At 42.7% G+C, this 26,215-nt stretch overlaps 1 protein-coding gene across 2 annotated transcripts in view; it reads left to right on the top strand.

Annotated features, from left to right (window-relative positions):
• Positions 1-26,215, top strand: part of LOC135515654 (glutamate receptor ionotropic, delta-2) — a 667,356-nt gene that overhangs the window by 78,581 nt on the left and 562,560 nt on the right. For both annotated transcript variants that reach the window (XR_010451847.1, XM_064939353.1), the window contains exon 2: positions 13,395-13,550. Coding sequence is in view for 1 of the 2 variants with exons in the window: in XM_064939353.1 (XP_064795425.1) it covers positions 13,395-13,550 (156 nt within the window). In the remaining variant the exon portion in view is untranslated. The remainder of the gene's footprint in view (positions 1-13,394; positions 13,551-26,215) is intronic.

Raw genomic sequence — 26,215 nt, 5'->3', positions numbered from 1 at the left:
GTAATGAAATTATTGTCAACCTGAAATAGTCACATAATTATAAAATACATTTTATATGGGTTTTATACAAATGCTCTTTATAAATAGCCTCTAAAATATGTGTAAACAAACCATAAATGTCAAAATTGTAGTTTTCTTGGAAAGATGTGAGTACTCTTATATGAATCAATATCAGCACTTGTTGCATTTACAACTATCATCAACTGATTTCAACCAGTGAATGTTGAAATATTGACAGTTAATTTGAAAAATGTTAAACTGTCTGGCTAGCTAGCTAGCTAACGAACATTCAGTGCAGATAAACTCTTCAAATTCATTATTTCCATTCTAGTATTGTTATATCTAATTCTATGCTTATACATCACCTACCTGTTGGAAGGAATTATGCAATGTTCCTCTATGGTCATCAGCTTCTGACTGCTGTCAAGGTGGGCATAGTAAGTATATAGCCTAAACAGGAAGGATATACAGTATATAGCCTAAACAGGAAGGATGTACAGTATATAGCCTAATCAGGAAGGATATACAGTATATAGCCTAAACAGGAAGGATGTACAGTATATAGCCTAAACAGGAAGGATATACAGTATATAGCCTAAACAGGAAGGATATACAGTATATAGCCTAAACAGGAAGGATGTACAGTATATAGCCTAAACAGGAAGGATATGCAGTATATAGCCTAAACAGGAAGGATATACAGTATATAGCCTAAACAGGAAGGATATGCAGTATATAGCCTAAGCAGGAAGGATATACAGTATAGGGCCTAAACAGGAAGGATATACAGTATAGAGCCTAAACAGGAAGGATATACAGTATATAAACAGGAAGGATATACAGTATATAGCCTAAACAGGATATACAGTATATAGCCTAAACAGGAAGGATATGCAGCCTAAACAGGAAGGATATGCAGTATATAGCCTAAACAGGAAGGATATACAGTATATAGCCTAAACAGGAAGGATATACAGTATATAGCCTAAACAGGAAGGATATGCAGTATATAGCCTAAACAGGAAGGATATGCAGTATATAGCCTAAACAGGAAGGATATACAGTATATAGCCTAAACAGGAAGGATATGCAGTATATAGCCTAAACAGGAAGGATATGCAGTATAGAGCCTAAACAGGAAGGATATGCAGTATATAGCCTAAACAGGAAGGATATGCAGTATATAGCCTAAACAGGAAGGATATACAGTATATAGCCTAAACAGGAAGGATATGCAGTATATAGCCTAAACAGGAAGGATATACAGTATATAGCCAGGAAGGATAAACAGGAAGGATATACAGTATATAGCCTAAACAGGAAGGATATACAGTATATAGCCTAAACAGGAAGGACATGCATTATATAGCCTAAACAGGAAGGATATACAGTATATAGCCTAAACAGGAAGGATATGCAGTATATAGCCTAAACAGGAAGGATATACAGTATATAGCCTAAACAGGAAGGATATACAGTATATAGCCTAATCAGGAAGGACATGCAGTATATAGCAAACAGTATATAGCCTAAACAGGAAGGATATACAGTATATAGCCTAATCAGGAAGGATATACAGTATATAGCCTAAACAGGAAGGATATACAGTATAAAGCCTAATCAGGAAGGATATGCAATTAGAGTTAATAACTCTTCTTTCTTTTTGCCACCACATAAATAACCTTCTGAATCTCGCCTCTGTTTGGACAGCATGTGACACGCCTCTTTTCCTACTCCACTGCTGGTCCAGTAGTCATCTAAATGTCCTGGAAAGGACAGGGCTGCCAGTCTGGTTCCATGTCTAACCCTGTGAGTGACATTTCAGGACGGAAGCAGCTTCCTTCACACTCCATCGCTCCTTATTGCAAGTGAAATTCTTCCAGTTCAGACAATCGCTCATTAATCCTAAATGATTTGGTGTAAAGCCACAAGCTAATTAAACGTGCTCTATTGAGTATACTGCATAATAGTAACAGAAGTGTTGGTGTTTTGCCTCAGTTGAAAGGGAACTCATGTTGATTCTCTCATTGTGCATTTACTTTTGACTGGCAGAAATACCCTTTCTTTCCATGCAGATGTTTTTTGTTCAACAGAGTAAAGGGCAAATGGTTAGTGGTGTTTTATAAAGGGAAGACAGCAGCTTCCTGGAGACGTTATTGGACTAACTGGATATTTATCAGGAAGTCAAGAGTAAACAACAACATGAAGGGAATATCAAATACATGGTTTAACATTCCCAAATCGATTTCTCTTAACTTGAACCAATTCCAATTCAAAAGCTGTTGTGTTGGAGCGATGTTGTGTTGGAGCGATGTTGTGGAAATAGCAGTGATTATGTATTGTGCATTTGAGCCATGTTGCCCTTGGCACGTAAAGCTACACTCAATGTCTTTATTCTCTCCTCTGATTAATGTTGTGACATTTGCCTTTTCCTCACAATCCAAGGGGGCCATGGTGGAGCAGAGTTTAGAGCAGGAGGAAGTCTGCTTGGAAATCAGTATGCTCTGCTGCCTTGCACATCAACAGCCAGCACAGTCACCCAGGCCTATGTCCACACACACACCCACACATGTGCACGCACACACAAACACACACACACACACGCACACGCACACGCACACGCACACACACACACACACACACACACATGTGCACACACACACACACACACACACACGCGCACACGTGCAGACATGTACGCAAGTACAAACGCGTGCACATGCACTCACGCGCGCACACGTGCACACGAAACGCGAAGGACATGTGCACACAAACCTCGGCTTCCATTGGGAAGTGGATTGAAAGAAAAATAATCCTCTTCACTTTTTCTTCTCTTGAGAGACATTCATCAATGTGACAATGGCCATGATGTTCACAGCGGGGCTTTGCCCTTCTTCTCACTCTGTTGCTATATGCTATGTACTGGTAACTGCCAAAATAAAGGAAAACACTTGAAGCTGTTCTGGTGGTTCGTGGTGGCCCAAAGCCCTATGAAGACACTATGTTGGTGTTTCCTTTATTTTGGCACATACCTGTATGTTTGCAGCTGCTATCAGGTGCCAGTGTGCACTGTCCAGTATGGTTTGCCATCCCTTGATAAATCCCTTGGTATGCAACAAGTATCTGGTCACAGATCTTAGATCTGATGTAAAATCACTTGATATTGCCCAGCTGAGGGACATTATGAGACAAATGATGAAGCTCACTGATTAAGGCGTGATTGAATGTCAGTAGAAAGTTATTTTTTTAGTTATTTAATTTAAAATTCATGGTATTCCAACAACTTTAAAAGCACATTTGTATGTTTGGAAACTGTTTGTTGATTACTCATAATATTTTGATTAATAATTTGTTGTGCATATATGGGTGAGCTCACGCCCACAAGTAAATTCATTTCATTCATGTTTTCATTATTGAACCGTTTGAATAGCTGATGGTTTTAGAGGTACTCTTTACCTGCCACAGGTAAGATATGCTTTAAAGTAACTGTCCAGTGAAAATCTCACTTTTAAAAGTTGGTATTCTGCTAATTCATATTCGTACCCAACTCATATGTAACTCATATTCAAACCCAAATAATGTGGTCGACTTGTCCTATACTTGTATTTGTGGCCAAAGCATAAATTGGAGACGAAACCCCACCTCAAACTTGTATCTCAAACAGACCATTTCAAAGTACTTGCTATTTCCTCAAAGAGGATGATGTGATCCTCCTGAGGAGGATGAGCTGGTAAGTCAGCGGTCTATTCGCATGAATATTTTAATTGACCCGTATATGTTCACACCATTCTGTTGTTGGGTACTCCCACATCATTCTGTTGTTGGGTACTCCCACACCATTCTGCTGTTGGGTACTCCCACACCATTCTGCTGTTGGGTACTCCCACACCATTCTGCTGTTGGGTACTCCCACACCATTCTGTTGTTGGGTACTCCCACACCATTCTGTTGTTGGGTACTCCCACACCATTCTGTTGTTGGGTACTCCCACACCATTCTGCTGTTGGGTACTCCCACACCATTCTGCTGTTGGGTACTCCCACACCATTCTGTTGTTGGGTACTCCCACACCATTCTGTTGTTGGGTACTTCTGTTGTTGGGGTAAGCCCACACCATTCTGTTGTTGGGTACTCCACACCATTCTGTTGTTGGGGTAAGCCCACACCATTCTGTTGTTGGGGTACTCCCACACCATTCTGTTGTTGGGGTACGCCCACACCATTCTGTTGTTGGGGTACGCCCACACCATTCTGTTGTTGGGGTACGCCCACACCATTCTGTTGTTGGGGTAAGCCCACACCATTCTGTTGTTGGGGTACGCCCACACCATTCTGTTGTTGGGGTACGCCCACACCATTCTGTTGTTGGGGTACGCCCACACCATTCTGTTGTTGGGGTAAGCCCACACCATTCTGTTGTTGGGGTAAGCCCACACCATTCTGTTGTTGGGGTAAGCCCACACCATTCTGTTGTTGGGGTACGCCCACTCAATTCCAACACAGAAGAGCTTCTTTTTAACATACTTAATTAACACTTTTTGTAAGAAAAACTACTTTACTCGTATTGTAATTAATTATAGGTCATATTTCATAGAAATCTGGAAACACTAGACAATTACTTTAGTGTGTTTTAAAGCCTCCTCCTTGAAATTTGTTTCTATGGTAACTCAGTTCCGGGGCCTAGATAAAAGAGCTATTATTATGTGTTTGCAGAGGATTGGAGACAAAGTGATTGCATTGCTGATGGTTGGGAGGGAGATGTGTCTTGTAAAAGTCCTGACGGTGTTCGCAGGGCTTTGAAGTCATTGTTTTTACCAGGCTGTCGTTTGATCATATCCCTGTAAACTCTGATATTTAATAGTAGAATGATCATACTACTGTACAACCAGTGAGACATAACACCACAATCACAGAGGGATCAATGACATATGACACCCAGAATAGCGCTACAATGTATAGCAGTCGTTTTACAGGCTCCTGACCAATTTTGCTATTTGATTATATATTTGTTTAGCTGATCTTAACTTTTGGTTGTACATAATGTTTCCGCCGTCTTTTCCTATGACCGAAAAGAGCTTCTAGACATCAGAACAGCGATCACTAACCTTCATTAGGATGAAGATTTCTACTTCAACGAGTCGGAGGCTCGGGACATACTGCTCAACCTGGAACAGGCCCTAATCCCCGAGACTTGGATAAGAAGAAGGCGGAGTAAGAGAGGTCGACGTGTGGGCACCCTGACAAAATTAAGTCTGGGAGTACGTAAACCGCCTCTACCCTCCGTTCTACTGACAAACTTACAATCACTGGAAAACAAACTGGATGAGCGCCGTTCCAGATTATCCTGTCAACAGGACCTGAAGAACTGGAATATCCTATGATTCTCAGAGTCGTGGCTGATGAAGGACATGGATAATACACTGTACATCGAGCTTGTTTTTCTATGCATCGGCAGAACAGCAGGGAGTAGGTGTGTCTTTTTGTTAACAACTCTAATATTAAGGATCTCAAGGTTCTGCTCGCCGGAGTCAGAATACCTCATGATAATCTGTAGACTATTTAGTTTTCATCTATATTTCTTGTAGCTATCTATTTACCACCACAAACCGATGCTGGCTCTAAGACCGCATTCGATGAGCTGTACAAGGTCATAAGTAAGGAAATGTTCAGCGGCGGCACTTCTAGTGGCCGGTGATTTTAATGCAGGAAAACTCAAATCTGTTTTGCCAAAATTCTACCAGCATGTCACCTGTGCAACTAGATGCAAAAAAACTCTAGATCACCTTTATTTCACACACAGAAACACCATTTGGCAAATCTGACCATAACTCTAACCTATGTCATCCAAAAAGTTTGGATGAGACGAGGCCCATAATGTCTGTCGAAAACCAAACAGTGCATTCCACAGTAAAAACCTCATACCAACGGTCAAGCATGGTGGTGGTAGTGTGATGGTTTGGGGATGCTTTGCTGCCTCAGGACCTGGACGACTTGCCTTAATAGAAGGAACCATGAATTCTGCTCTGTATCAGAATGTCAGGCCATCTGTCTGTGAGCTGAAACTAAAGTGCAGCTGGGTCATGCAGCAAGACAATGATCCAAAACACACCATCAAGTCTACATGAAAATGGTTAAAAATCAACAAGTTTTGGAATGGCCTAGTCAAAGTCCAGACCTAATCTCAATAAAGATGTTGTGGCAGGACCTGCAACGAGTAGTTGCAGATGGCCTCCCGGGTGGCGCAGTGGTCTAAGGCACTGCATTGCATTGCTAGCTGTGCCACCTCTGTTGCAGCCGGCCGCGACCGGGAGGTCCATGGGGCGACGCACAATTGGCCTCGCGTCGTTAGGGAGGGTTTGGCCGGTAGGGATATCCTTTTCTCATTGCGCAATAGCAACTCCTGTGGCGGGCTTGGCGCAGTGCGCGCTAACCAGGTCACCAGGTGCACGGTGTTTCCTCCGACACATTGGTGCGGCTGGCTTCCGGGTTGGATGCGCGCTCTGTTAAGAAGCAGTGCGGCTTGGTTGGGTTGTGTTTAGGAGGACGCATGGCTTTCGACCTTCGCCTCTCCCGAGCCCATACGGGAGTTGAAGAGATGAGACAAGTAACTACTAATAATTGGATACCACGAAAAGGGGGTAAAAGAAAAAAAAGAAAAAGAAATCCCACAAATGTCACAGAGTTAAAAGCTGTTCTGTATATGGAAGAGTGGACCAAAACTACAAGAAGTGTTTGGTTGCAATCACTGCAGCTAAGGCTGGCAGAACCAGGGGGCAATTACTTTTCACACAGGGGCATTGGGTGTTGCATAACTTTGTTACTTCAATAAATAAAATAAGTAAACATTTTTAGGGGGTTATTTGTAAACTCATATTCCTTTTATCTAATATTAGCTTACGGTTGAAGATATTCATATTCTTATTGAAAAAATATTCAAAGATAGAGGAAATCAGAAGGGGCAAATACTTTTTCACTGCACTGTAGTGCTGTTCATTGCTCAGCGTTCAACACCATAGTACCCTCTAAGCTCATCACCAAGCTAAGGACCCTGGAACTGAACACTTCCCTCCTATTGCACCGCCCCTTGGTGGTGAGGGTAGGCAACATTGGGGCCCCTCAGAGTTGTGTGCTTAGCTCCCTCCTGTACTCCATGTTCACCCATGACTGTGTGGCTGCACACAACTCCAATACCATAATTAAGTTTGCTGACAACACAATGGTGGTAGGCCTATTCACAGATTACAACAATCTTTACTAATGCTGCAGAAATCTGCTTTAACGCAGCATCCACATCCATCGGAAATAGTGATCATAATATAGTAGCCATATAGTTGCCATATCTAGGAAAACCAAAGTTCCAAAGGCTGGGCCTAATATAGTGTATAGGAGATCATACAAGAGGTTTTGTAGTGATTCATATTTTTTAAATAAATAGGCAAGTCAGTTAAGAACAAATTGTTATTTACAATGACGGCCTACCTCGGCCAAATTGTGCACCGCCCTATGGGACTCCCAATCATGGCCGGTTGTGATACAGTCTGGAATTGAACCAGGGTCTGTAGTGATTCCTCTAGCACACAGATGCAGTGCCTTAGACCGCTGCACCTCTCGGGAGCCCCGATGTTGAAGATGTAAAGAATATTTGCTGGTCTGTGCTGTGTAATGAGGATCAACCAGACGCTGCACTTGACGCATTTATTAAATTGCTTATTCCAATTACTAATAAGCATGCACCCATTAAGAAAATGACTGTAAAACTGTTAAATCCCCATGGATTGACAAGGATTTGAAAAATGGTATGTATGAGAGGGATTAGGCAAAAGGAATAGCAAATAAGTCTGGCTGCACAGCCCATTGGCAAAGGTGCTGTAAATTGAGAAAGCATGTGACTTAACTAAACTAAAAGAAGAAACTACACTATGAAACAAAGATAAATTAATATAAAGTGATAATACGTTGGAACACGTTAAATGACATTTTGGGGAAAAAGGCAAACAGAGCTCCATCATTCATTGAATCAGATGTCTCATTCATCACAAAACTCATGCCAACTACTTTCATGATGTTTTCATTGGCAAGATTAGCAAACTTAGGCATGAGATGCCAAGAACAAATTCTGAACATGCGTAACTGACTTAATTATGAAAGACAAGTGTTATAATTTTGAATTCCGTAAAGTGAATATATTGTTGTCTGTCAACAATGACAAGCCATCTGGGTCTGACAACTTGGATGGAAAATGACTGAGGATGATAGCAAACTATATTGCCACTGTCTTCAATCTAGGCCTACAGAAAAGTGTGTGCCCTCAGGCCTGGAGGGAAGCAAAAGTCTTTCCTCTACTCAAGAATAGCAAAGCACCCTTTACTGTCTGAAACAGCCGACCAATCAGCTTGTTACCAACCCTTAGTAAACCTTTGGAGAAAAACATTATTTGACCAGATGCAATGCTATTTCACAGTAAACAGAGGAACAACATACTTTCAGCATGCTTATAGGGAATGGCATTCAACATGCACAACACTTACACAAATGACTGATGATTGGCTGAAATAAAATTATAATAAGAAGATTGTGGGAGCTATTTTGTTAGACTTCAGTGCAGCTTTTAACATTATCAATCATTATGTGCTGCTGGAAAAAACGTATGTGTTATAGCTTTACCTCCCCTGCTATATCGTGGATCGAGAGTTGCCTGTTGCCTGTCAGAACACAGAGGGTGGTCTTTAATGGAAGCCGCTCCAACATAATCCAGGTAGTGTCAGGCATTCCCCAGGGCAGCACTCTAGGCCCCTTACTTTTTTCAATCTTCACTAATGACCTGCCACTGGCCTGTGTGTCTATGTATGCTAATGACTCAACACTATACACATTAGTTACCACAGCAAGTGAAATCACTGCAACACTTAACAAAGATCTGCAGTCAGTTTCAGAATGGGTGGCAAGAAATAAGCTAGTCCTAAATATTTAAAAAAGTTAAATGATTGTATTTGGGACAAATCATTCACTAAACACTAAACCCCGACTAAATATTTTATAGAATAATGTGGAAATTGAGCAAGTTGAGGAGACTAAACTGCTTAGTCATAAAAATATTGATGCAACGGTAGCTAAGATGGGAAGAGGTCTGTCAATAACATAGCACTGCTCTGCTTTCTTGACTTTGCTATCAACAAAACAAGTCACACAGACCCTATTCCGGTCTCACTTGGACTGATGCCCAGTCATATCATGAAGTGCCACAAAGAGGGACATTACAGCAAATTACAGCTGGCTCAGAACAGAGCAGCACGGCTGGCCTGTAAATGTACACCAAGAGGTAACATCAATAAAATACATGTAAATTTCTCCTGGCTCAAAGTAGAAGAGAGATTGACTGCGTCACTATTTGCGTTTGTGAGAGGTATTGACGTGTTTAAAGCACCGAGTTGTCTGTTTAAACGACTAGCACACAGCTCAGACACCCATGCATACCCCACAAGACATGCCACCAGAGGACTATTCACAGTCCCCCAGTGCATATCAAACTATGGGAAGCACACAGTACTATATAGAGCAGGGTTGGGCAATTCCAATCCTCAGGGGCTTGATTGGTGTCACAGTTTTGCCCCAGCCCCAGCTAACACACCTGACTCCAATAATCACCTAATCATGATCTTCAGTTTAGAATGTAATGTGATTAATCAGCTGTGTTTGCTGGGGATGGAGAAAAAGTGTGACACCAATCAGGTCCCAGAGGATTGGAGCTGCCCACCCCTGACATAGAGCCATAACTACGTTGAACATTACTCCACATCAAGTAACTCATGCAAACAGTAACTCATGCAAATCAGATTTTAAATGAAACAGATAAAACTCCACACACACACACACACACACACACACACACACACACACACACACACACACACACACACACACACACACACACACACACACACACACACACACACACACATGCTAACACATGGAATCTACACACAAGTACATTGCATTATTGTTATATTGCTGTGTTATGGAATTTGTATTGTAGATACTGTATGTTGTGGTAGAGTAGTGTGTAATAATGTGTTGTATTGTAGATATGTTGTGGTAGAGTAGTGTGTTATAATGTGTTGTATTGTAGATATGTTGTGGTAGAGTAGTGTGTAATAATGTATTGTAGATATGTTGTGGTAGAGTAGTGTGTAATAATGTGTTGCATTGTAGATATGTAGTGGTGTAATAATGTGTTGTATTGTAGATATGTTGTGGTAGAGTAATATGTAATAATGTGTTGTATTGTAGATATGTAGTGGTAGAGTAGTGGTGTATTAATGTGTTGTATTGTAGATGTGTAGTGGTAGTGTGTTATAATGTGTTGTATTGTAGATATGTTGTGGTAGAGTAGTGTGTAATAATGTGTTGTATTGTAGATATGTTGTGGTAGAGTAGTGTGTTATAATGAGTTGTATTGTAGATATGTTGTGGTAGAGTAGTGTGTAATAATGTGTTGTATTGTAGATATGTTGTGGTAGAGTAGTGTGTAATAATGTGTTGTATTGTAGATATGTAGTGGTGTAATAATGTGTTGTATTGTAGATATGTTGTGGTAGAGTAATATGTAATAATGTGTTGTATTGTAGATATGTAGTGGTAAAGTAGTGGTGTATTAATGTGTTGTATTGTAGATGTGTAGTGGTAGTGTGTTATAATGTGTTGTATTGTAGATATGTTGTGGTAGAGTAGTGTGTAATAATGTGTTGTATTGTAGATATGTAGTGGTAGTGTGTTATAATGTGTTGTATTGTAGATATGTTGTGGTAGAGTAGTGTGTAATAATGTGTTGTATTGTAGATATGTAGTGGTAGTGTGTTATAATGTGTTGTATTGTAGATATGTTGTGGTAGAGTAGTGTGTAATAATGTGTTGTATTGTAGATATGTAGTGGTAGTGTGTTACAATGTGTTGTATTGTAGATATGTTGTGGTAGAGTAGTGTGTAATAATGTGTTGTATTGTAGATATGTTGTGGTAGAGTAGTGTGTAATAATGTGTTGTATTGTAGATATGTAGTGGTAGAGTAGTGTGTAATAATGTGTTGTATTGTAGATATGTTGTGGTAGAGTAGTGGTGTAATAATGTGTTGTATTGTAGATATGTTGTGGTAGAGTAGTGTGTAATAATGTGTTGTATTGTAGATATGTAGTGGTAGTGTGTTATAATGTGTTGTAATGTAGATATGTAGTGGTAGTGTGTTATAATGTGTTGTATTGTAGATATGTTGTGGTAGAGTAGTGTGTTATAATGTGTTGTATTGTAGATATGTAGTGGTAGAGTAGTGTGTATTAATGTGTTGTATTGTAGATATGTAGTGGTAGTGTGTTATAGTGTGTTGTAATGTAGATATGTAGTGGTAGTGTGTTATAATGTGTTGTATTGTAGATATGTTGTGGTAGAGTAGTGTGTTATAATGTGTTGTATTGTAGATATGTTGTGGTAGAGTAGTGGTGTAATAATGTGTTGTATTGTAGATATGTAGTGGTAGTGTGTTATAATGTGTTGTATTGTAGATATGTTGTGGTAGAGTAGTGTGTAATAATGGGTTGTATTGTAGATATGTAGTGGTAGTGTGTTATAATGTGTTGTATTGTAGATGTTTTGTGGTAGAGTAGTGGTGTATTAATGTGTTATATTGTAGATATGTAGTGGTAGAGTAGTGTGTAATAATGTGTTGTGTGATGTGTACTGTTGTGTACTGTTTTATTTTGTGATGTAATCGCCTTAATCTTGTTTGGACCCCAGGAAGTGTAGCTGCTGCCTTGGCAGGAACTAATGGCGGTCCGTAATAAATACAAATGCAAGGACTGACTTTGTCCCTCAATGTGTTTTATAGTTCATAATGGATGTTACCTGTATTGTCTCAATGGTCGATGTAGTTTCCCACGGTCCTTCTAGCACCATTTACTTGATGATCTGATAGGTCAGCGAAGAGTGTGAACAAACATCACACTGACCTGCACTCGGCGCTAAAATGTGAGCATAGCTCCAAATTGGTCAGTTTACTGTATGAATCACCAATCCGTATCATACACACCATCTATTTCTAAATGAGGATTATTTGCTGGTCAGCAAACTGCATTTAGCATTGCATCAGTGAGCAGTTTTAAACAGTTACTTGCTGCAGGCAACAACCAGAGAGGAAATGCATGGCCAGAAGTAGATATACAGTATATATATATATATATATAGAAAAGCTGTAGGTGGTAATCTGAGGGATTAATTTGGATTCCTGCACCATGTAGGTGGTTTGTTTCCTGTATTGTATCCATCCATTGACTCTGGCACACTTTCCGTTTCCTCTCAACGTCAACAGTGAAGAGGCGACTCCGGGATACTGGTCTTCTAGGCAGAGTTGCAAAAAAAAAGCCATATCCCAGACTGGCCAATAAAAATAAAATATTAAGATGAGCAAAAGAACACAGGACAGAGGAACTCTGCCTAGAAGGCCAGCATCCCGGAATCACTGTCTTCACTGTTGACGTTGTGACTGGTGTTTTGCGGGTACTATTTAATGAAGCTGTCAGTTTAGGACTTAGAGGTGTCTGTTTCTCAAACTAGACACTCTAATGTACTTGTCCTCTTGCTCAGTTGTGCACTGAGGCCTCCCACTTCTCTTTCTATTCTGGTTAGAGCCAGTTTGCTCTGTTCTGTGAAGGGAGTAGTAGACAGCGTTGTATGAGATCTTCAGTTTCTTGGCATTTTCTCGCATGGAATAGCATTAATTTCTCAGAACAAGAATAGCCTGACGAGTTTCAGAAGAAAGTTATTTGTTTCTGGCTATTTTGATTCTGTAATCGAACCCACAAATGCTGATGCTCCAGATACTAGTCTAAAGTCTAACTAGTCTAAAGATGGCCAGTTGTATTGCTTCTTTAATCAGAACAACAGTTTTCAGTTGTGCTAACATAATTGCAAAAGGGTTGATGATCAATTAGCCTTTTAAAATGATAGACGTGGATTAGCTAACACAACGTGCCATTGGAACACAGGAGTGATGGTTACTGATAATGTGCCTATGTAGATATTCAGATATTTTCAGCTACAATAGTAATTTACAACAAAACAAGCACATTTCTAAGTGACTCCAAACTTTTGAATGGTAGTGTATTTTGGTTCCATTGATTTCTATTGGTTCTATTGGTTCTTTTGATTTCTTTTGGTTCTATTGATTTCTATTGATTGTAGTTACATATACAGTATGAGACCTAAGAGGCTTGCTTGATTCTTTCCTTAGTCACAATGATCCCTCAACATTGTCCTTCTTCTCGCTTTCCTTCTTTCTCTCTCCTTCTCTCTTTGTACCCCCCCGGTCTCTCTCCTTCACCCTCTCCTTCTTCCCCTCTCTCTCCATAGGGGCCATCTTTGATGAGTCTGCCAGGAAGGACGACGAGGTGTTCCGCATGGCCGTGGCGGACCTCAACCTCAACAACGAGATCCTGGAGACTGAGAAGATCACCATCTCTGTGGAGTTTGTGGATGGGAACAACCCTTTCCAGGCAGTCCAGGAAGGTAAAGCCTTAATCTGCCCTCACCCTCACTCTCACCCCTCCACCTGCCCATCTCAACTTTAGCGAGGCCAGAGGAGTCTGGCAAATTCCATTATTTTCCCTCGCCTACTCAGCATGGTTTTTCTTTCTGTGGAGTAGAGGAGCCGTTGGCTTTGGGTATGCTTCAGCCTTGCACAGTACTGGAAGGAACCATCATTAATCCATCTTAAAAGCCCTCTATTTTCAGCCCCAACCTTGATCAATGACACACTGAACTGAATAGCACTATATTTAACCAATAAGGCCCGAGGGGGTGTGGTATATGGCCAATATACCACAGCTAATGATTGTTCTTATGCACAACGCAACGCTGAGTGCCTGGACACAGCCCATTGGAAATATACCACAAACCCCCAAGGTGCCTTATTGCTATTATAAACTGATTACCAATGTTATTAGAGCAGTAAAAATATTTTTGGGACCATACCACATCTGTCAGCCAATCAGCATTGAGGGCTCGAACCAATCGGTTTATCAAAGGTTTTATAGGTGTCCCCAAAAAACAAAGATATGATTTCGCATTGTAAATCTTTTGTAATTTTAGTTGAAGATTTAAGCACCTGGAAAAGGAGTCTATTGAATTCCATTGTACTTTACTGGTTATATGTCAATCACAGTTGATATGCACTGTAGTATTCTGAATACTATCAGCTTTAATTAAAAGGGTCACCATTTTGGTTTACATCCTTCCAATATTTCTCAAAATATGTTTTAATAGTATTATTACCCAAAACACTACTAACAATTAGTTAAGCTGATATCATCGATGGCATTTGTATTCGGAGCTATCTGTTAAAAACATGCAGAGGTGTGGAGATGCCTGCTAAAATATGCAGAGGTGTGGAGATACCTGCTAAAATATGCAGAGGTGTGGAGATACCTGCTAAAATATGCAGAGGTGTGGAGATACCTGCTAAAATATGCAGAGGTGTGGAGATACCTGCTAAAATATGCAGAGGTGTGGAGATACCTGCTAAAACATGTAGAGGTGGGGAGGTACCTGCTAAAACATGCAGAGGTGTGGAGATACCTGCTAAAGCATGCAGAGATGTGAAGATATCTGCAAAAACATGTAGAGGTATGGAGATACCTGCTAAAACATGTAGAGGTGGGGAGGTACCTGCTAAAACATGCAGAGGTGTGGAGATACCTGCTAAAGCATGCAGAGATGTGAAGATATCTGCAAAAACATGCAGAGGTTTGGAGATACCTGCTAAAACATGTAGAGGTGGGGAGGTACCTGCTAAAACATGCAGAGGTGTGGAGATACCTGCTAAAGCATGCAGAGATGTGAAGATATCTGCAAAAACATGCAGAGGTTTGGAGATACCTGCTAAAACATGCAGAGGTTTGGAGATACCTGCTAAAACATGTAGAGGTTTGGAGATACCTGCTAAAACATGTAGAGGTTTGGAGAGACCTGCTAAAACATGCAGCGATATGTGGCACAAAATATAAATTAATTCCTCTCTGGAATGATATCATGATTTCATTGACCGATATTTTCTCCATTAGTTCATAACCCAATAGTTTATTTACCCAATACATCACTGGGAGCTTATAGCTTGTATAAATTATGACTCTCTTTATTCCTACACCATAGCCTAGAGTTTACTCGCCGTTAGTCACAACCTCTACTAGCCAGCTCTCGCTTTTTACTAAACAAATAATATTACATACAGAAAAACCTGTGTTCAACTGAACAGACCTCAATCAACTAAAAGAGACATATTTCCCAGAGTTTAAAATAGATCCCTTCCTTTCCAACTGACATAAAACCACTGACGTAACAAGCTCCTAGCATCAGGTCATGTTGTCGTCGGTAATAACTCAACTCTTTTAGATCCCTGGCCTGGGAAATATGAACTCAAGCATGAAGTCTAGTTGGAACATGTTTACCTAGTTATTTGTGGAGGGTGCCAGATGTGCAGTGTATTGCCACCTAGTAGTTACTACTGGCGCTTTGGTTCAAGCCTCTCTGGGGCATCTGTACCTAAGATGCTCTATCGTCTTTGAAGTAGTGATATTACTAAATAAATGACGTGTTCTCGGGTCAGACTGGATGCTGATATTACTGAATACATGACATGTGTTCTGGGGTCAGACTGGATGGTGATATTACTGAATACATGACATGTGTTCTGGGGTCAGACTGGATGGTGATATTACTGAATACATGACATGTTCTGGGGTCAGACTGGATGGTGATATTACTGAATACATGACATGTTCTGGGGTCAGACTGGATGGTGATATTACTGAATACATGACATGTGTTCTGGGGTCAGACTGGATGGTGATATTACTGAATACATGACATGTTCTGGGGTCAGACTGGATGGTGATATTACTGAATACATGACATGTGTTCTGGGGGGGTCAGACTGGATGGTGATATTACTGAATACATGACATGTGGTGATATTACTGGGGTCAGACTGGATGGTGATATTACTGAATACATGGCATGTGTTCTGGGGTCAGACTGGATGGTGATATTACTGAATACATGGCATGTGTTCTGGGGTCAGACTGGATGGTGATATTACTGGATACATGGCATGTGTTCTGGGGTCAGACTGGATGGTGATATTACTGAATACATGACATGTGTTCTGGGGTCAGCTCATTATCATAAACTCCTGGAAGGATCGTCTATGTCTTCCATTGTATCAAAACATCTGTTATTCTGTTGCTCTTCGTACAACATTAACAATGCACAATTTGCTTTTCTAATTAAAAAAAGGCTTCATCAACCACATTTCTTGTTGTGGCGTGAAATGTTATGATGTGGATTGATATATTACTAGAAGGCACCTCTTCGTGCAGATGCACTGATGTGAAGATAACTTATTACAAGACTGCTTTTCATTTAGAATTGTTAATGATAAACTTTGCATTGGAAAATAACACACCTTGATTCATGTCAGTGTTGTATGCAATACATAGAGTACCTGGATACCTCCATGTAAACATAGGCATGTGCACTACTTTGATGAATCTGATACTATTCACAAAAAGGTCTTAACACGGCTCTGAGCAGTGACTAATCGCTATGCTCAGCACTTGCCTTTTTCACACTGACAGAACTTGTTGCTAAACCCTGGCATAACATTACAAAGGAGTGTTTATTCCCAACCTGGGACTTAGCTTCTACCATCTGCCTGGGTTTATCCAGTGAGTCTCCACTACAATGCTCTCTGTGGGTCTGACATGTCCTGTTATAAGCTGGGTTTACACAGTGAGTCTCCACTACAATGCTCTCTGTGGGTCTGACATGTCCTGTTATAAGCTGGGTTTACACAGTGAGTCTCCACTACAATGCTCTCTGTGGGTCTGACATGTCCTGTTATAAGCTGGGTTTACACAGTGAGTCTCCACTACAATGCTCTCTGTGGGTCTGACATGTCCTGTTATAAGCTGGGTTTACACAGTGAGTCTCCACTACAATGCTCTCTGTGGGTCTGACATGTCCTGTTATAAGCTGGGTTTACAAGACTCCAACAAAGCTCTCTGTGGGTCTGACATGTCCTGTTATAAGCTTTTACACAGTGAGTCTCCACTACAATGCTCTCTGTGGGTCTGACATGTCCTGTTATAAGCTGGGTTTACACAGTGAGTCTCCACTACAATGCTCTCTGTGGGTCTGACATGTCCTGTTATAAGCTGGGTTTACACAGTGAGTCTCCACTACAATGCTCTCTGTGGGTCTGACATGTCCTGTTATAAGCTGGGTTTACACAGTGAGTCTCCACTACAATGCGCTCTGTGGGTCTGACATGTCCTGTTATAAGCTTGGCAGTGGAGCTGAGCAATTATTCTGAATGAGATGGAAGAAAAGGAGCCCTGTTGCTTTGCTGTCATCTCAAACGGCAAAGACGGAACAAAGTCAATGAGAGGGGCCAAGAAGTTATGTCATCACTGAGCATCTTTTCATCTCACACAAGTGAACAAGCACGCGCACACACACACACACACACACACACACACACACACACACACACACACACACACACACACACACACACACACACACACACACACACACACACACACACACACACACACACACACACACACACACACACACACACACACACACACAACACACACTACACACACACACACACACACACACTACACACATACACACACTACACACACTACACACACACACACACACTACACACACAGCACAAACACACCACACACATACAATGGCAAAGTTGAGTTGTAGGGCCCTATAAAATCTGTGGTGCGGAGAACACGGACGGAATCGTGGAAACCAGACTTTAAAATGGAATTCAACCATATTCAAAAATGTATTGAACTTAGGGAATCAACTCTGCCGGCAGGTAGCTTAGTGGTTAGTGTTGGACTACTGTAAGATCAAATCCCAGAGCTGACAAGGTAAAAATATGTTGTCCTGCACCTGAACAAGGCAGTAAACACAAAGGGAATCTTGGGTGTCATCTTGGGATGATGGAGTTGATGTACTAAGAACTTAAAATGGTCCACACACACACGCACTGTCGAATAAGGCACGGAAAAGTTTGTCATTGGCCCTCAAATCCTCAAAAGGATCTACAGTGGTACCATTGAGAGAATCTTGACTGACTGCATCACTGCTTGGTATGGCAATAGCACTGCCCTCGATAGCATGGCCCTACAGAGGGTGGTACGGACAGCCCAGTCCATCACTGCTTGGTATGGCAATAGCACTGCTCTCGATAGCATGGCCCTACAGAGGGTGGTACGGCCAGCCCAGTCCATCACTGCTTGGTATGGCAATAGCACTGCTCTCGATAGCATGGCCCTACAGAGGGTGGTACGGACAGCCCAGTCCATCACTGCTTGGTATGGCAATAGCACTGCTCTCGATAGCATGGCCCTACAGAGGGTGGTATGGACAGCCCAGTACATCACTGCTTGGTATGGCAATAGCACTGCTCTCGATAGCATGGCCCTACAGTGGGTGGTACGGACAGCCCAGTACATCACTGCTTGGTATGGCAATAGCACTGCCCTCGATAGCATGGCCCTACAGAGGGTGGTACGGTCAGCCCAGTACATCACTGCTTGGTATGGCAATAGCACTGCCCTCGATAGCATGGCCCTACAGAGGGTGGTACGGACAGCCCAGTCCATCACTGCTTGGTATGGCAATAGCACTACCCTCGATAGCATGGACCTACTGAGGGTGGTACGGACAGCCCAGTCCATCACTGCTTGGTATGGCAATAGCACTACCCTCGATAGCATGGCCCTACAGAGGGTGGTACGGACAGCGCAGTACATCACTGCTTGGTATGGCAATAGCACTGCCCTCGATAGCATGGACCTACTGAGGGTGGTACGGACAGCCCAGTCCATCACTGCTTGGTATGGCAAAAGCACTGCGCTCGATAGCATGGACCTACAGTGGGTGGTACGGACAGCGCAGTACATCACTGGGGCCGAGCTCCCTGCCATCCAAGACCTCTATGTCAGGCGGTGTGAAAGGAAGGCCCTGAAAACCATTAAACCACCCAAGCCATAGACTGTTCTCTCTGCTTCCGTACGGAAAGTGGTACCGGTGCATTAAGTCTGACACCAACAGGCTCCTGAACAGCTTCTATCTCCCATGCCATAAGACTGCTAAACAGCTAAGTAAATAGCTAAGTAAATAGCTAAGTAAATAGCCAACTAAATGGCTATACGGACTATCTGAGTTGACCTTTGTATTTTATTCATATTTTTGCACTCTCTATGCTCACTGACAGGGCCCTGCACACACTGATACTCCAACACACACATTACACACACTGATACTCCAACACACACACACACACCCACACACACACACACACACACACACACACACACACACACACACACACACACACACACACACACACACACACACACACACACACACACACACACACACACACACACACACACACACACACACACACAGTGATCTTCTCATTTCTTTGTTTTATATCTTGTGTGCTTTTCTTGTACCTTGTTATTTTTAATATTACATTGTTTTTGATTACTAGTTTTTTCCATTTTTAAATTTCACCTTTATTTAACCAGGGAAGCTAGTTGAGAACAAGCTCTCATTCACAACTGCGACTTGGCCAAGACAAAGCAAAGCAGTGAGACACAAACAACAACACAGAGTTACACATGGAATATACAAAGGCAAAGTCAATAACACAAAAGGAAAGTCTATATATACAGTGTATGCAAATGAAGTAAGATTAGGGAGGTAAGGCAATAAATAGGCCATAGTGACGAAATAATTACAATTTAGCAATTAAACACTGGAGTGATAGATGTGCAGAAGATGAATGTCAAAGTAGAGATACTGGGGTGCAAGGAAGCAAAATAATAATAGTAACAGTTTCTCTCTGCTGGTCTTTTTTAGGTTACCTTCTCCTCAGCTGTTCTACATCTCCCTAACTAGCTCATTCTCTCCTTCCCACCTGTTCTCTCTTCCCCTCTGATTAGGTCTCTATGGGGATGAGGTAGTTGGGTGGGCTATTTACAGATGCGCTGTGTACAGGTGCAATGGTCTGTAAGCTGCTCTGACAGTTGATGTTTAAAGTTAGTGAGGGAGATATGAGTCTCCAGCTTCAGTAATTTTTTTCAGTTCGTTCCAGTCATTGGCAGCAGAGAACTGAAGGAAAGGCGGCCAAATGAGGAATTGGCTTTGGGGGTGACCAGTGAAATATACCTGCCGGAGCGTGTGCTACAGTTCGGTGCCTCTATGGTGACCAGTGACCTGAGATAAGGCGGGGCTTTACCGAGCAAAGACTAAAAGATGACCTGGAGCCAGTGGGTTTGGCTACAAATATGAAGCAAGGGCCAGCCAATGAGAGTATACAGGTCGCGGTGGTGGGTAGTATATGGGGCTTTGGTGAAAAAACAGATGGAACTATGATAAACTGCATCCAATTTGTTGATGGCTATTTTGTAAATGACATCGCCAAAGTCAAGGATCGGTAGGATAGTCAGTTTTACGAGGGTATGTATGGCAGCATGAGTGAAGGATGCTTTGTTGCGAAATAGGAAGCCGATTCTACATTTAATTTTGGATTGGAGATGCTTAATGTGAGTTTGGAAGGAGAGTTTACAGTCTAATCAGACACCTAGTTATTTGTAGTTGTCCACAGATTCTAAGTCAGAGCCGTCCAGAGTAGTGATGTTGGACAGGCGGGCATGTGCGGGCAGCGATCGGTTGAAGAGCATGCATTTAGTTTTACTTGCATTTAAGAGCAGTTGGAGGCCACGGAAGGAGTGTTGTATGGGATTGAAGCTCGTCTGGAGGTTTGTTAACACAGTGTCCAAGGAGGGGCCAGAGGTATACAAAATGGTGTCGTCTGCGTAGAGGTGGATCAGAGAATCACCAGCAGCAAGCGCAAAATCATTGATGTATGGGGTTAGAGCTGGCAAGAAATGTGTTCCACTGTAGAAAACACATAGAACATGAAGGCCACACATCGCTGACCACATTAAGACCGGACACCACACATCAGTGTCCACATTAAGGCCAGGCACCACACATCAGTGTCCACATTAAGGCCAGGCACCACACATCACTGTCCACATTAAGACCAGGCACCACACATCGCTGTCCACATTAAGACCAGGCACCACACATCACTGTCCACATTAAGACCAGGCACCACACATCACTGTCCACATTAAGACCAGGCACCACACATCACTGTCCACATTAAGGCCAGGCACCACACATCACTGTCCACATTAAGGACAGGCACCACACATCACTGTCCACATTAAGACCAGGCACCACACATCACTGTCCACATTAAGGCCAGGCACCACACATCAGTGTCCACATTAAGACCAGACACCACACATCAGTGTCCACATTAAGGCCAGGCACCACACATCAGTGTCCACATTAAGACCAGACACCACACATCACTGTCCACATTAAGGCCAGGCACCACACATCAGTGTCCACATTAAGACCAGACACCACACATCACTGTCCACATTAAGACCAGGCACCACACATCAGTGTCCACATTAAGGCCAGGCACCACACATCAGTGTCCACATTAAGGCCAGGCACCACACATCAGTGTCCACATTAAGGCCAGGCACCACACATCAGTGTCCACATTAAGACCAGACACCACACATCACTGTCCACATTAAGGACACACATCGCTGTCCACATTAAGACCAGACACCACACATCACTGTCCACATTAAGACCAGACACCACACATCACTGTCCACATTAAGGACACACATGCAATGAGGAATGAGGGAGGAATGGGTCGTCTTTAGTCCAACTATCTATTCACATCTAGATTGCAGGGATGATTTGCAGGGATGATTTGCCAGGATCGTTCACAGGGATTGGCGGGCGAGAGGAGATCAAGGCGACGTTCTCAGTATCAACATCAGTCCTCGTTAAACCATCACACATGTGACTACTCCCATCAAAATCTGTGCTGCTGAAGCCCGAGCCAGATGCTCGTGGAGATGGATTCTTGCTCAACCGTCTGCATGTAGTTCCACTTCAGCCTGGAGGGGTTCTCTGGGATATTGTACATCTGGTGCTCAAATTCTATGGAGAGCAGGATATGTGCTCCAGTAACTGTTCTCACAACCTGTTGTCATCGCTTTGCAGGCAAAACATTGTTAAATGTGAATGTTATGGTGCCGTCACTTACGTTTAGACACAACACTCTGTCTCATCATCTTGCCGTAACCAGATGAATTAGTGAACAGGTACACGTGCTGCATTCACGGGTCATATTGATTAAAGCAGTAAGTGGGACTGTAATTGGATAACAGCACATGTGGGTGGGTGGGTGGGTGGGTGGAGTGGGTAGGGTGGGTGGGTGGGGGGGGGGGGCTCCGCTCGCAGAGTGTGACTGTGAGTTCTTGTCTTGTCGTCTTCCCTCTCAGATGTAGTGATATGTAGTCATTTCTACTCCGTGTTTCCACAGTGACACACCAAGTTGACACGGACCTGTGTCTTGGCAAGGCAACTTTGCACTGTCTTCTTGGGAGAAAGAAGGGTGTCAATGTCTGACTGACAGTTAAAATGATGTACTTTAATGATATGCTGCTCTGTGGCGCTGCTTCTTGAAAGTACCACGAATATCGAAATGACTGCGATGCAAAAGTGAAAATTGAGGTGAGACAGACATATAAATTAAAGAAAGTGAGATGACTATCTTTAGGTTTGAGATTATTGTTGTTGCTATAGTAGCGTACAGCCAGGATGGAGGGGATTGTGATTGGATAACAATAGGACAGGAAGCAGCATTGTTCTCTACAGATCTCTGCAGTCTCGCTCTCCAGCCTCTCTGTGGGGTTCCTTACCACATTCTTAGAAAACAAACTGAGATTTGTACCATAGCAGGCATATTTAAAACCATGAATATTTTACTGCTAAATGATGCCTCTCTGAGTTATAAAAGATGCAGAGTTCGACGTGGGTTATAATTGTGTTTTTGTTTGTTTTTGTGGCTGGGAGGAAATAAATCACAGGATCGAAATTTGATCTGGAACATGTCATTGATTGACTTCCAGGTTAAGACAACAGACGTCTGCTCTAAACAGCCCATTTGTATAATTGATGAGGGATCTGGGGTATACCCAACAGGATAATGCGATCTGATGAGGTGAGGCAACATCGGGATTCACACACATTTTATTTAGTAATTGTATTGTTATGTGACACCCTCAAAGGAATCTACAGTAGAGTTTCGGCTTACTAAGCAATGTAATGCAAAATACCATTTCCCCCATTCCTGCATCCCCCATCCTCCCCCCTCCCTGGCTGTTCTTCGATCAGCCCACATTGCCTCCAGCCTAAAGCCCTCCAGCTAAACGCCAGCATTCAGCCTGGATTGCCACAGTCCAATTATCCGGACTCTAATCAATGGGGGGCGTTTCCAGCGGTGAGGCTGACATTTGTAATAAAGCAGTGATATGATGGCATTCTGCAGCTGACAGCTGGGTGAAACACTTCTGCTGGGGCCCGATGACTCCTCAGGGGAACTTGGCCCTCGGAATGGTGCGTCTGGCAACCCCTCAACGTGCAACTGGGCACCGGACAGGTTTTCCCAGAAACGATGGACAAAAGCTCCTTTAGTTATGAATGTCTGTGAGACAGCAGGTCGCGGTAGGCTGCAACTCTATTGAGCGCTGTGGTTTCCTGCTCACGCCGTGCGTGTCACGGCTCCTACCGTGCAGATCTTACCCATTATACCATAAAGACATTGTAAGTTCCAGGCAAAGCTGCAGAGCCCGATTATGATGACATGATCATACGAACAATCAGAATCATCAATGCTGAGATATAGCAGCATATACATTGAAGTGAAAAACAGTAGGCGGATGTTGTTTGTTCTCCTATTATCCCTCCATGTCCAGGATCGATGTGTCTTGCCAGCCACGTTAGTGATTCAAGCTTCACAGGCTGCTGTTCTGACACTGTGATCCTCTGCCAAGCAGCAGATGGAACGCTGACCACTGCAGCATCCCACCTCTCATTCATTAAAGAATTCAACCGCAAACAATCCACCCATCTGGCTCTTTTGTTGGGAGAGGCTTAACAAAATGGCCAATAAATTAATAAGCTGCAGGGAAACCATGTAATTGTGGCAGGCAACAAAAAAAAAACACTTTAATACGTGTGTTTTATAGTATAGTCAAATATGATGCAAGGACTGGCCAAAGAAGCTCCCCTGGTTTAATATTTTGGTCCATTAGAATCTCCCCTAACAAGTGCATTAGAATCTCCCCTAACAAGTCCATTAGAATCTCCCCTAACATGTACATTAGAATCTCCCCTAACAAGTCCATTATAATCTCCCCTAACAAGTCCATTAAAATCTCCCCTAACAAGTCAATTAGAATCTCCCCCAACAAGTCCATTAGAATCTCCCCTAACAAGTCCATTAGAATCCCCCCTAACAAGTCCATTAGAATCCCCCCTAACAAGTCCATTAGAATCTCCCCTAACAGGCCCATTAGAATATTCCAGACCCATTAGAATCTCCCCTAAAATGTACATTAGAATCTCCCGTAACAGGCCCATTAGAATCTCCCCTAAAAAGCCCATTAGAATCTCCCGTAACAGGCCCATTAGAATCTCCCGTAACAGGCCCATTAGAATCTCCCCTAACAAGTCCATTAGAATCTCCCCTAACAGGCCCACTGGAATCTCCCCTAACAGGCCCATTAGAATCTCCCATAACAGGCCCATTAGAATCTCCCATAACAAGTCCATTAGAATTTCGCCTAACAGGTACATTAGAATCTCCCGTAACAGGCCCATTAGAATCTCCCGTAACAGGCCCATTAGAATCTCCCGTAACAGGCCCATTAGAATCTCCCCTAACAGGACCATTAGAATCACCTATAACAAGTCCATTCGAATCTCCTGTAGCAGGTCCATTAGAATCTCCCCGAACAGGCCCATTAGAATCTCCCCGAACAGGCCCATTAGAATCTCCCCTAACAGGCCCATTAGAATCTCCCATAACAAGTCCATTAGAATCTCCCATAACAGGTCTGTATACAGCTCTGTAACCATTCAGGATGCCAAAATGAAAATACTTTAGAAGACAGCATTTTCTAAACTCTATTTAAAGCGTGGACATCAATAAATTATTTGATCATCAAACTATTTATGTTTTCTCACTTCCCTGTCTTCCTGTGAGAGTGTGTGTGTGTGTGTGTGTGTGTAGGTCCATATGTGTGTGTGTGTGTGCAAGTCTGTGTGTGCAAGTCTGTGTGTGAGTGTGCAGTCCTCTTTACTTCCCTTGTGGTAATTGTCCCAAGCGCAGACACAGCTTTCAGTCCTCTGAAAGGAAAAGGTCCAATCGCCTGGAGGGTTAGAGCTTGGCCTCTTGTTCTGTGGAATGTGCCTTCCCACAATGCACAGCCAGAGGAGAAATAATGACTTTCATTTATTTCACAGATTTCCTCTTTAACCTCAATCTTGGTCTTTCAGAATCACCCTAATGCATCCTGTCACCATAATGACACTATTCTGTCCTGATCTTCCTGAGCCGCTGTGATCGGTAGAATAAGCTGCTCCCTACCAGCCAGCCAGCTCTTTTCTTCAGAGGGGGAACCTGATTGTGCTAAGCAGTGCTGGGCCCCCACCTCCTCCGCACATATGCAGAATAAAAATCAGCCTACTGCTACTACTATCATATTGATTTGAATCATTTTCTGGATTGTAATGATTTCGTGCCCTACTCTTTCCGAAAAGCTCCCTCACTGATGCTCCCACAGAGAGATTGGTTTGCCTCAATGGTAGCGCCTGGGTGGGATCACTTCATCTCTGCAGACAGTGAGTTTGTTAGGAGCTCAGCTGGCCCACACAGACAGGCATTACTGGAGGTATGAAAACCCCTCTTCCCCAGGGCACCTGACTGGGGAGGATGCTACCTCCAAGCCCTATGTTGGCTGTCTTGCTGGCCCAGAGCCCTATCACTCCTCTGGGCATCGTTCCTTCACAGTGAGCCTCTCCCTTCCAGGATCCTAGATATTGAGGCCAGGCTAATGATTCCTCCTTTGATCAATCCAGTCTGCACCGACCGCAGAAGTCAGGAGTGAGAAGTTCGACAACGA

Source organism: Oncorhynchus masou, chromosome 1, assembly GCF_036934945.1.
Source record: "Oncorhynchus masou masou isolate Uvic2021 chromosome 1, UVic_Omas_1.1, whole genome shotgun sequence".
NCBI lineage: Eukaryota > Metazoa > Chordata > Actinopteri > Salmoniformes > Salmonidae > Oncorhynchus > Oncorhynchus masou.
The sequence above is the reverse complement of the archived record's forward strand: the minus strand, read 5'-3'. Positions and strand labels throughout refer to the sequence as shown.